The sequence below is a fragment of the Pituophis catenifer genome, unplaced genomic scaffold, assembly GCF_029215685.1.
Source record: "Pituophis catenifer annectens isolate HBS135680 unplaced genomic scaffold, rPitCat1.0.hap2 SCAF_2, whole genome shotgun sequence".
Taxonomy (NCBI): Eukaryota; Metazoa; Chordata; class Lepidosauria; order Squamata; family Colubridae; genus Pituophis; species Pituophis catenifer.
The window spans coordinates 86128612-86140847 of record NW_027256882.1 but is presented as its reverse complement, the minus strand read 5'-3'; the positions used below and the strand labels follow the sequence as shown (position 1 = coordinate 86140847).

Below are 12236 nucleotides of genomic sequence, written 5' to 3'. Positions count from 1 at the left end.
ACATGATCAAAATTCAGAAGCGTGGCAACTCTTTCAATTTTGAACTCAAAACTTTTGGACTCAGTTGTGGTCATACGTTGAGAACTATGACCTTCCTCCTGTTTAAAATGAAAAACAATATTCTTTAGACCACTGTTTCTCAACCTTGGCAATTTAAAGACGCGTGAATTTGAGCTCTGATTTTCCGAGCCTGGCTGGGGGATTCTGGGAGTTGAAGCCCACACGTTTTAAAATTGGCAAAAATGAGAAATACTGCTTTAGACCAAAATGTTGCACATCTGCCAACACCTGGTATTCTGTATGCCCAACGTCACCTGTGCAGCTTTTAATATGAAAAGGAAATTTTTCATTTCAAGGACTTTAAGTATCAAGAAACATTAATGTACAACATTTAATGAAGAAATAATACCATTTCCTATACATCCCTCAAAAAATTGCATGCACATGCTGTTTTAATAGTTCCTTTACAGCTGTATCAAGGTTGCTGCTTCGTGAACGAATTCTGACGGGGTTTGCCCTCTTCATTTTCAAAAAGCAATTTAAAGAATTTGGAATTGTAAATCAAGTGTTAATTCTAAATACTGTAATAGAAGTATCACATTGCATTACTTCATGTATTTAAATTACTTATATCCATAAACTGTCTGAATATATCCAACACTTGGCTGCACAATATGCAATGCTCTTGCAGGTGGATTCACCAGGGAGCCAATATTAAGCTATCACAGCAACCTATACACAAACTTCTTTGGAAGGCACCAGGTTAGAGCTTCCAAAGCCCATAATTCCAGATTGTGTGGATTAGAAGTCCTGGGAGTCAATATAATTAAAGAGTTGTTTTTTCTTCAAACCAAACTTTAAACACAATCACAAAACTTTAAACACAATAACTTTATAAGTGTATGATGGCTAATGGGAAACTTTTATTACAGATGCCATTCAGGAGGTCCAAGTTAAGAATGGGACAAATTTATGAAGAAGCAAGCTTGCTCCACTATTACCCCACCAAAGCAGCACCATCTCTCAGTTCTATTCAATTCAAGTGAAGGCAATGACTCATCCATCGAAATCAAATATTAGATAAATATCTATGTATTTAGGTTTTGATCTTATGGATTCTTTTTTCTGGTCTTGTATACTCCGAGTTCATCGGAGTGGGACAGCTATAATACATGTAAATAAATATAGCTTGAGTTTGAACTGATGAGTTACAAGAAGCTGACTGCTATGGCTGTAAATCTAGCTTTATCACTTAGCAAGTTTGATAAACCAAATCAACTCAAATTTATTCAATAAAACGTAGTTAAACCCTGTATAAAGTCTAGCAGAAGGGATGGTGCTCTTTATGCATCAGCACCACAGACTTGCAAATTGTACATGTTCGTTTGAATGCTCCCTGCAAAGTCAGAAGGGACACCTTGCAGTTTTGAAGGTGCTCTGTTTATTGGGACATGCAATGCAGGAGAAGCACAGGAATCTATAGGGCAGCTCGGTATAGCCCCAACAGCACAACTTTGCCAATAATTACTGAAACTCAATGAGAATAAAGTGCTGGCCTTCAAAGTGTACCTAACATATATAGTCTTAGCATCTTGAACTTTCAACGAAAAGGAAACTGATAAGGAACAACAACAGAAAACCAAATACATTGTTTTATTCATTTTAAATGGCGATCTTTTGTCTCACAAAGCCAGGCTTTCCTTTTAAAACAAGAAAGGCTTCCCTTTTTCCTCCTTATTCATTTATTTCATCTTTATTTTACAGTCACATGACAGGGGAAAATCAAATATCCTTCTTCATCCAGAATATGGGCTGCCCTTTCAGATCCCGATAAGGTGTTTCTAAAAGCGTTTGTTCTTCAAATGTATTCTCCAAAACCCTGGAAGAGGCAGGTTTTCCGGAGCTTGGTTGGCCTACTAAAAAGGCTCTTGGTGGAGGCACTGGAAGTGGAAGGGGAGGAGGAGGAGGAGGAGAAGGTGGAAGAGCTGGGGCAGCAGAGGCAAATGGGGAAGCTGACAGTGAAGAGTGAACCAGAGCATGACTGGACTGGACAAAGGATGGGTGGGGACCTGGCAACGGAAGACGGGGAGAAATGGTAGCTATCCCTGAATGATAAGAACAAGGAGAAGGCAATGAAGGGGGGGCTACTGAGCAAAAAGGAGAAGAAGAAAGAGGTACAGCACATGGTGAAGGAGGAAAGTTTGCTCCAGATCTGCTTTGGTAAGATGCATTTGTATTATGCTTCCCAGATTGTGCAGGAAGCTCCATCTTATGTTGAGGGGTAGAGAAGTTCTCCAAAAATTCCATAGGTACCAGAGAACTGATGAATCCAGCCCACTGGACAGGCTTGGATAAGCGATAGCCCAGGTGGGCATAAAAATGCTGTTTGTCATGTGTGGTGAGATACAGATGCTGGTAGCTGTGGGCTTTGGCAAAGTTCTCAACAGCTTCCATCAGCTTCCTGCCATAGCCCTTTCCACGGAGGGCCTTGGCAACCACCACGGTCTCCACAAACAAACTGTTAGATTGGCCAACCACACGGGATAACCTGGCATGTCCTAGAAGTTGGCACTGGGTATTGGACGTCTTCCCTTCTGCAGTTTCCTCCGTTAGCCTCAAAGTTCTGATCAGTACCAGGCACATGGGAAAGTTGTCACTAGATTTTTGCAGGGAGTGGATACGGGAGGTCCGGCTCCGTTTCCACTCTTCGTTGATGAGGTCAGCACAGGCCTCCAGGAGATCAGGCCTCTTGTGAAGGGGGACTGCTGTGAGCATCTCTGAAACCGAACCCATTTTTCTCACCGCGATGAAACTTCACAAGCGTGAGAGAGAGTTTGGTGCACTCCTGAAAGCACAAACACAATGAAATGTGCTTGCAATCCATACTTACTTCCCAGAGAGTTAATCATCTCACTGACATTACAGGGAAACTTCAGCAGTTCCTTCTTTCTTTTGCCTAGGTTAAGCCCAAATTAGCGTCCTCTGAAATACACTCAGACCTAATGGACCTAATACAGAAATCCATTTAATAGCACATACTGTACATCGAAATAAACATTATTTTAACCACTACCATTCTATTATCCCAGTAATTTCCCCAACCTGCTCCAGTAGTTTCAAGAAAGATTGGAGTACAGCTTGCATTCGTGGGCCTGATATCTGAAGATGATAGGCATTCAAATAGAAAACAGGCAAATTCCTACAAGCTGCTACTTTGAAACTTTCTTTTCATTTTCTTTACTGTCCAAATATAAATTACCATGTGTTAACCAACAAGCAGAATGTCTGTATGGAATACCACCCTGAATAAGCTACGCAAATGCAATAGATTACATATAGTTGCATGAGATTAGGAGAAAACAGTCTGGTAACTCACTCTCCCCATTGGAAATAATATATAAATTCTATTGCTTTTAAACCTTTAACAAAAAAGAGGAACTGATTGTAGGTTTCCTCTTTATCCCACAAGCATAGAAGACCATTATTTTTCAAAAAATATATTACTCTCTGTAAAACCTTTGCTGAAATAGCTGGATCACCTGCTTATAGGCCACAAAAGACGATCTGTATGTAAAAAAGCAATCTACTTTAAAGGAACATCCAAGTCCAATTTGCTCTTTTATCTTCTCTCAACAGTCAAGGTGACTCTAGTTAAGTTTTATGTAGGAAGCAGCCTTGCATTTAAGATGCTGTAATATGACATCACTGATGGGTAATGTCATAATGACTTCACATCTCTGGTCCTCACCAGGAGATACGAGCTAAATATGGCTCTTATTATGCCTTCTCATTTCTGCCTGCCATAACTGTAAGGCCCAAGTCAACAGATGAGACAATGAAATCCAATCAAGTTAAATCCTTTATTTGCTTGCACCTAATGGACAGAAACCTACTAAACTAAAACTACCATATTACCTTTTCTCCTATCAGATATATCCTGAGAGATTCTAAGGTGAATTTAGTCCAGCTCAGGACTAAGCAGTTTCTTAATCCAGGCTTCTTGGCAAAGGCTCTAAATTAACAAAATACACCCCCTCTGATGCTGTGAGTACACATTCCATCACAATAGCCTAGATCACGTCTAGGTAACTAGGGCACACAGAGTTGCTTGCAGGTCTCATGTTGTCACAATAGTGTGGAATTAGTGGCAATCTCCTACCATTGTTTGGCAAGAACATGTAGTGTTAGTATACTAGAACAATCTTACGTGATCATTTGAGCTCTGGAAGGAACAGCTCAAGCCAATTGTGGGACTGTTCGAATGTTTCTCCAGAGCACAACGCAATACTTCCTCCAATGTCTCCCAGAGGCCATGGATGTGGCAAATTGCAAGAAGGCAGTATGTTGAAACATTCCCATAACCAGTCACAGATGAAGTATTGATGTTTCCAGTTAGACCACAGAGTTGCACATATGTGAACCAAGTATGAATATGGAGCAGTTTTGTTCAAGGGAGGCATTTTGGCGTGAGGATTTGAAAAGAGAGCATCACTCTGTACATTTGGTCCACTTGGGGAGGTATGGGGGACTTCCCCATTATTTATCAGTAACAAAGAAAAAGGGAGCTTATTTAAAAGAACTCAATCCCTCTAACCCATTTATTTTATTTACAACATTTTATATAGCTGTCCATCTCTCAAGCAACTCTGGGCAACTCCCCATTAAAAATCAAAAGACATAAAATTGTTTTCAAAACATTAATATTCAATCAATTAAAACATAAAATATTAAAATAACAATGCAGTTGTTAATAACATGACACAACTCTGTGATCATGTGCCATCATCTAATCTCCCAATTTTGGGGAGAAATGCTAGGTCTTTAAAACCTTACAGAAGGCTAAAAGGGTACAGGCCTGCCAAACTTCAGGGGGAAGAGTGGTCCACAGGGCAGGGGCTGCCATGGAAAAGTTTCCTAGCTCTCATCAGATGACAATTTTATGGAAAGAGACTAGGAATATACTCGTTCTATGTAACCTGGTAGGACAAGTAGATGTCCTTAGGGGAAGATGGTCTTGTATCTCTGTCCCTGTGCTATAAATGTTTAAAGGTGATGACCAGCACCTTGAATTGCACTAGAAAGAAACTGGAAACCAGTGCACCTCGTGCAACAGAGGTGTTACATAGAGGTCTCATTACTGTGTGTGGTGCTGCATTCTAGACCAGGTGAAGTTTCTGGCTGGTATTCAAGGGCAGCACCATGTGGAGCGCATTGTAGTCCAAACGGAAGGTGACCAAGGCGTGAATGACCACAAGCAAGGCCTCCCAGTCCAGGAAAGGACACAATTGGTGCACCAGACAAATCTATGCAAAGTTCCCCCCCCCACTTACCACAACTGCCATCTGCTCCTTCAGCAGGAGCTGTGAGTCCAGGAGGACCCCAGAATTGTGCTCCAGTTCAGTCCAGGAAAGTATCACCCCATCCAGAATCAAAGATGAAGAATCATCTGGTCCTGGGGGATCCTCCCCATCTAGACCCTTATAGCCTCCAGAGACACAGCCAGCACTGCCACTGCATCTGAGATACCATCTAACTCATATGAGATGCTCTGGGGGGATTGTCTCTCCATCTTGCCTAGTCAGGAATGGCCAGAAGGGATATCTACCATTCACATACTTCTAGGTAGAATACTACTTTTGTTCTCTTTCCTAGATGCCCATAAGCTAAGCAGGCATTAATACCAATCAAGCAGAACCCTAATTAAGGAACTACTAAGGAGAAAACCACACTTCCACCAATACTGACAGGAAGCTACTGAATATAACAGGGAGCAAGCTCTACATTCAGTAGCACCGGTGATGTAACCTAGTTGAGTAATGAAATGTCTGGAAGCAAACAATCAAGATCAGAGAATACTAAGAACTCCAAATCTTTATAATACCTCCTTAAAAATGGGTAAAATCTTAAGGCTGAGCCAACAATGTGCTATTTGAGTCTCCAACAGAAACAAAGATTGATATAAAATACTGAATTATTTTGCATGCTGATGTTTATATTTGATATGCATGATTCATGTTCTTTCAATAATACAATGCAATTTGTAAGCCACTTCGGCCATAGAATTTTGTGAGACAATTGCCTACTTAAGTACCTCATTTTCCTAGCTGCACAATATCTTAGTACCTTTAGAAACAGAGATGTCACTATGCCCACAGGCGTGACTTTTCACATTAATATATAAATGGAAGTGGTCATGCTACAAAGCAAAGCACCAGTATTACTTTAATGTCCACATTCTCGCCCCAAATGGCCCATGTGCCAGCTGGGGGTACAGGTCAGAGTTTTATTTGAAAGTATGTTCACCTGATCTGAAAGGACAAAAGTAAGTACAGATGGTAGGAAGCAATTAACAGGTAGCAGTTTAATAGAATTGATAACTGATGGTGTCTCTTTGGCAGACCAAACAGGTACGACCCTCTGTATCAAAACACCACCCAGATATGTCAAAAACTTACTTTTTAAGCATCTTCATTTTAGTAATAATGTATGTTATTATGGGAAGAAATTGAGAATTTGCCAACTGATTTACAGTAAAGTGTCCTGCAAACGACTTTTGAAGAATGTTTATTATCACTTACCCAAAAACAGGCACAAAAATACTAAGCCCATTATTCTATTGAAATTGTGCAATCTTATTATAATTGCACAATGTGTTGTGTTGAGAAACATGTAACTTGCCTTATAAAAATGTTTTAAAAATCACCCTTGGCAAAAAAATAAATAAATAAGAGAAACAAAATATATCATAATGCTAATGATAATGGCAGAACCACAAATGTTTTGGAAAATTATCCTAATACGGATTAGAACACTGAGCAGAAAGCATAATCGCAGGTAAATGTATTGTCCTTTTCACGAAGTGGAATTCTAACTATCACATCAATTCTAATCTACAGTAAATCAGGTATCCCTTCCTTGCTTAAATCCAGAATATTTGGCATACTGCATGGGACTGATTTTTATCAGAATTCTGGAGCTAGATTAGAAAAATACAGATAACACTATGATAATGGTATTGAGAGAAGAGAAAAAGAGAGTAGCTTTGAGATAGGAGAAAATATCAGTCATAGCAATGGCCAATGATCAACATCTCAAATTGCTTTGCTTTAAAATGGCAATAAAGCATTCAATCAGGTTTGAAAGCTCTAGTCAACCATATTTCTCTTCTTGGGTTCCCTGACTGGGTGAAGATTCTCATCCTCTCTGTTTTAACATTACTTAGGGAAAGGTACTTCTTCCTCATGAAACTCAAATACTTTGAGAAGGAAGGACTCGCTGGAGAAGAGCCTAATGCTGGGAAAGACTGAGGGCAAAAGAAGAAGGGGATGGCAGAGAATGAGGTGGCTGGATGGAGTCACTGAAGCAGTAGGCATGAGCTTAAATGGACTCCGGGGGATGGTAGAGGACAGGAAGGCCTGGAGGAATGTTGTCTATGAGGTCGCGATGGGTCAGACACGACTTCGCAACTAACAACAACTTCTTCCTCAGTTATAACTCTCAAAAATCAACCCAACTTATATGACAATGTGACCGTTATAGTTCCTGTTCCTTTACAGTGTAGGCAACAAGAGCATTTAGTTCACAGCCCTTCTTTCCAAGACTTAGACTGCCTAGTACTCTACAATATCTGATCAAGGAAGCCAAGAATATCCTTGTCCAAGTATTATGCATAAGAAAAGTACAAATAGGAAAAAAGCACCAAATACCTTCAATGAATGGGAGTTGCCTCAAGTAGCACCACCTTTCTCCTTAGAAATTTCTGCTTGCCAATTAACAACAGGTAGAAACAGTTTAGTTGCTTTCACAAGAGCACAGCAGGAACTAAACATGCTCTTCTTGTCCATTACTTCTTTTAAAGAAAGAAGAGGCTGCTAATTTGAATACTGGTAAAGGGGGAAGTATCTGAAATGTAAATTAAGTGTTGAACTGCCCAGCCCTTACAATCGAAGGCTGGCACCTTTCCCCAGCTCAACAATCAAAAGCAGCCAGCAAATTCTAAGGGGTTCTCAAGTGAATCTTTTAAAACTATCCTTGCTGGCAAGTCCAAATATAGGCAAAAGCATTCTGACAATCTGTTCTCTAATAAATGACCATCCAGTATACTTTAGCAAGCAACATCCGGTCCTATTATAAAGACAACAATCAGGGTTACCTAGGGTGGAACATTGGACAAAGTAGGGCAGGTTGAACAGGCAAACTAGATTGACAGCTTACCATGCCCTAATTCCTCCCCAACATTTCTGCATTCAGACAGACTATACCATTAAAGTGTGGACACAAACAATGCTGACTGTACAATGGGTACACTGCTTAGCTTAATTTATAGTGCCTTGTCACCTCCATCTCTTTGTTAGTGTGTTTAACCCAGTGTGGCATTGAGGCATGCTCTCAATTTCAGATATTTATTGACCAACTGAATGAACACGCAAGAGAGGCACAAATAACTTCTTTTCTGACAGAAGTCACTGTTTCAATGCTTACCTTCCAAAGCCATCACAGTCCCATCCCATATCTTTTAGCCATTTCTAACCATCTTGAGAGTGAAAGAACACTGGGCTGTGATTATCTTAAATTAAACTCACATGTCAATTTAAGGTCTTATAAATTCAGAGAGTCCTTGTCACACTCAGACATTCCATACATCCATGTATACAAATATAATGTGCCATTCTTTCCTTGTTTATTTTGTATCCTTTTTCTTTAATGTGTTCATGTTATCTCTCTCTCTCTCTCTCTCTCTCTCTCACACACACACACACACACACACACACACAGAGTGAATTACTCTACCTTTCCAACATTAAGAAACTATCATCTTTCTCCCGTAAGAATTCTATCCACTGGTATTAGCAGGAGAACACATAGTGAAGGAGAAGTGACAGATAAGTCACCAAGCATCTATCCAAGGGACACCTGGTTGATTTAACCATTGTGCTCTGAGCTGGGTCCTGGACTTCAGGCTGAAATTTATTGGCACTCTTTTTCTCTTTATAATAACTACTGAAAAAGTAAGGAAGTAATGCCCCCGGAAATGCGCAAGATCTCCGACCTCCGTATATTTCGCTGTGCCCTCAAGACCCTGCTGTTCCGCCAAGCCGGGCTATCAATTTAATAATTTTTAAATTGGATTTTAAATTTTTGGGGTTTTAAATTTCAGCCAAATTATGTAATAATTTTAATTATTTTTAACTGATGTTTGTCTTTGTGTTTTTTAATAGGCTGTACACTTCCCTGATTCCTTCGGGAGAAGGGCGGTATAGAAATAAAATTATTTATTTATTTATTTTTATTTAAGAGAAGATTCCTTGAGGGGATCATAAGCCATTGTGGCCCAAACAACAAATATTCAGGAATGTCCATTATCCAGAGTGGAGGATCTACCCAGAAAATGGAGCTTAGAAGAAACAACAAAAAGGTCTTTCAAGTCTGGCTCATGGTGTTTTCGTGAACACATCCATATAGTTTTCAAAGCATTGCTATTGTTGCCATGAACTTCTCTGGGAATTTTTCTTCACCTTCCTAACTTAAGTCTACAAAATTATATTTCCTGATGGTTCCCATTCAAATACTTAGCTTTCTGAGCTTAATCGAATGCCTAGATCACGGGTGTCAAACTCAAGGCCCGTGGGCTGGATCCGGCCCGCAGGGTGCTTAAATGTGGTCCGCGGGGTCGGCCTGGAAATATCAAAGGACCGGCCTCCAGAAGCACTCTGCCAGCCAAAAACAGGCAGCATGGAGGCCCCCATTTTCAGCTGGCAGAGTGCTGCAGGAGGACTGGATTGAACTGGATTACAATTATGTGGCCTCAAGTAAGTGCCTAAACTGGATAGAAAACAAGCAACATCCTATGTTAATACTACAGTTTAATGCCAGATTTTACATAATTACTCAACTTTGTATTTGCCAACAAAGAATAAACTGCAGAAAAGTCACAATCTGTTTCCTAAGAAATACATAGGAACTTAGAAATAAAAGGCCAGCTTACCCTGAAGGCAGTTTCACCCCAGAAAAAAATAGGAAGTAAGCTTCTTGTCCATAATGTTAGGAAGTGTCTGGTAGCACCTTTTGTGACTAACAAATGTTATTAAAAGGCATACCCTTATTCTTTTTTACTTACATTGTTAATTAGAAATGATGCTACCTGAATTTATTACCACTGTAAGACTAACACTGCTGTCCTCCTACATTGTCCAAACATTATCACACACACCCCAAAAGCAAAATCAGTTCTGTAACTGTAATATGCTGTGAGAATAACACCGAGATAGAAGGAAAAGTCAAACCCTAGGCCAGGGGTCTGCAAACACTGAAAGAGCCATTTGGACCCGTTTCACACAGAAAAGAAAACATCGGGAGCCACAAAACCCTTCCTGTGCCTGACTATTTCTTGAGTGGCTACAAAACTAGCATATGTAGTTGAATTAAATATTGTTTGCTTCTGAAACTTTTCTTTTCTTGGATTTATCCATGGTTGGCCTACGGGGGGTTGAAAAGTTCAATAAATCGCATGCTGGCGGGTGTCACACATTGTCCGTTGTGACGCATATTTTGAGTGACAGGGAGCTGGAGCAGAGGGGTGAAAGAGCCACATGCGGCTCCAGAGCCGCAGGTTGCTGACCCCTGGCCTAGGCAATAAATTCTGATAAATGAAATCTGAGCCCAAACCAGAAATTTGAGAAAGTGTTTCAGAACTGACCCACCCTAATAAAGGCAGGAGAATGGGGAAGCACTACTAAACTCGTTACTGTAATCTATAATAAAACTAGTATTCAGGAGGTTGCTTTTCTAATATGGACTATCTCAAAGGGCCAACAGTACAGTAACACAGTGAGCTCTCCTTCCCTTATATGTGAGGATGCAACTAGAGTATTATTTTTCAATTCCATGAGGAAAACCACCCCTGCAGCACCTTAATCTTCTAGTCCAGGAGCGCTGGCTCTCACTATCCAAGGATAGACCGAGAAATTGCCCTGTGCCACCCATCCCAAATTCGGGGCTTTCTTCCATTGAATCGCCCCCTCGCTTTTGCCAGCAGTCACCCGGGACTCTTTGTGGCGTTTTTCCAGAAGCCGTAAAAAAAAAAAAAAAAAGGCAGCTACGACTTTTCCCATTAAACGACGCGAGGTGTCAGCAAAGACCCGAGACTGCAAACGGTCCTCTCCAAACCGTACAAGGAGAGATAGGAGGAAATGCAGGGGAAGTTCCCTTCGTTGTTCTCCGCATTGCCGTTGCGCTTAACCAGAGGCTTCGTTTTGGAAGGAGCTACTTCTAGGACGTTTCACCTCCCACCCGACACCCCCCACCCCCGCTTCGTCTCCTTCCTGGGTGCAAAAAATAAAGAGGCTTTTAATAGGTTTGGAGAATCCCTCTCTTTGCCTTTAGAGGGATAAGCGTCTAAACCGGGATCCACCATTCACCCCCAGCGCTTCCCACGCTTCAGAGATTCCTATCCTTTTATGGGCACCCAACTCTTCTTCTTCTGGAGCAAGAGAAAGAAGAATCAAGCAGCTGTCAGTCAAACCTATTCGCACCCCACTCCCCACGCCCCCCCCCCTCGATTCCTGCTTTCTCTCCCAAATGAATATTCTCCTTACTCGATGCTTTTCCGATCTCCCGTCGGGCAAATGAGAGAGGATTCCGTTTGAACCTATCCTGCCCCTCTCTCCTTGCAAACCCTCATCCCTGCCCCAACCAACGTTAATGCCGAAAGCGGGTTTAATAATAAATACTAACATCGTGCTAGCAACCGTGGGAAACGCCGTGCGGACGCTCTGCCTTTTCAAGCCACCCGAGCTCGCCCGCGGTCCTGCACGCCGTATAAAGCGGCGAGGGCAGAAAAGTTCCGCACCCTCCTTTTTTTTCCCCCCCACGTCCCGAAAGCTACACTGCCCTCTAGCGGCTTGGAGGTTTTCCTTCTCTGGAGATTGTCCTTTTCTTACTAACTTTTGCGAATCGGTTTGTGTTTACGGTTCTCCTTTCGAGGTTCCGTTGCATCAAATGAAAGAAAACGGAGCCGTTAATTCATTTTGGGAAGGAGGAGAGGGGAAAAAGACAAACGTCTGGGCAGGAACGCAGGGCCGGCAAAGGAAGCGTAAGATGTGCGTGACTGGGTTGCGGAATCGAAGAACGTGGGGCTAGAAAGCGACAGATGGGTGCAGTGAAGGAGAGACGATTCGGTGCCCCGCGCGTGAAGTGTTGGAGTGTGTGTGTGTGTGAGAGAGAGAATCTCCGTAGAT

The 12236-nt window shown here is 41.5% G+C and overlaps 1 protein-coding gene across 1 annotated transcript; it reads right to left on the bottom strand.

Annotated features, from left to right (window-relative positions):
• Window positions 1-1675: 1675 nt before the first annotated feature.
• Window positions 1676-11783, bottom strand: NAA80 (N-alpha-acetyltransferase 80, NatH catalytic subunit). Its single transcript, XM_070933733.1, has 2 exons — window positions 11734-11783; window positions 1676-2845 (listed from the first exon to the last, which is right to left on the bottom strand). The coding sequence occupies exon 2, from the start codon at window positions 2791-2793 to the stop codon at window positions 1783-1785; it is 1011 nt and encodes a 336-aa protein (XP_070789834.1). The 5' UTR covers window positions 2794-2845; window positions 11734-11783; the 3' UTR covers window positions 1676-1782.
• Between the last annotated feature and the right edge of the window lie 453 nt (window positions 11784-12236).

Excerpts from the sequence above, each read along its gene's own strand:
- NAA80 (XM_070933733.1), bottom strand. The coding sequence starts at position 2,793 with ATGGGTTCGGTTTCAGAGATGCTCACAGCAGTCCCCCTTCACAAGAGG.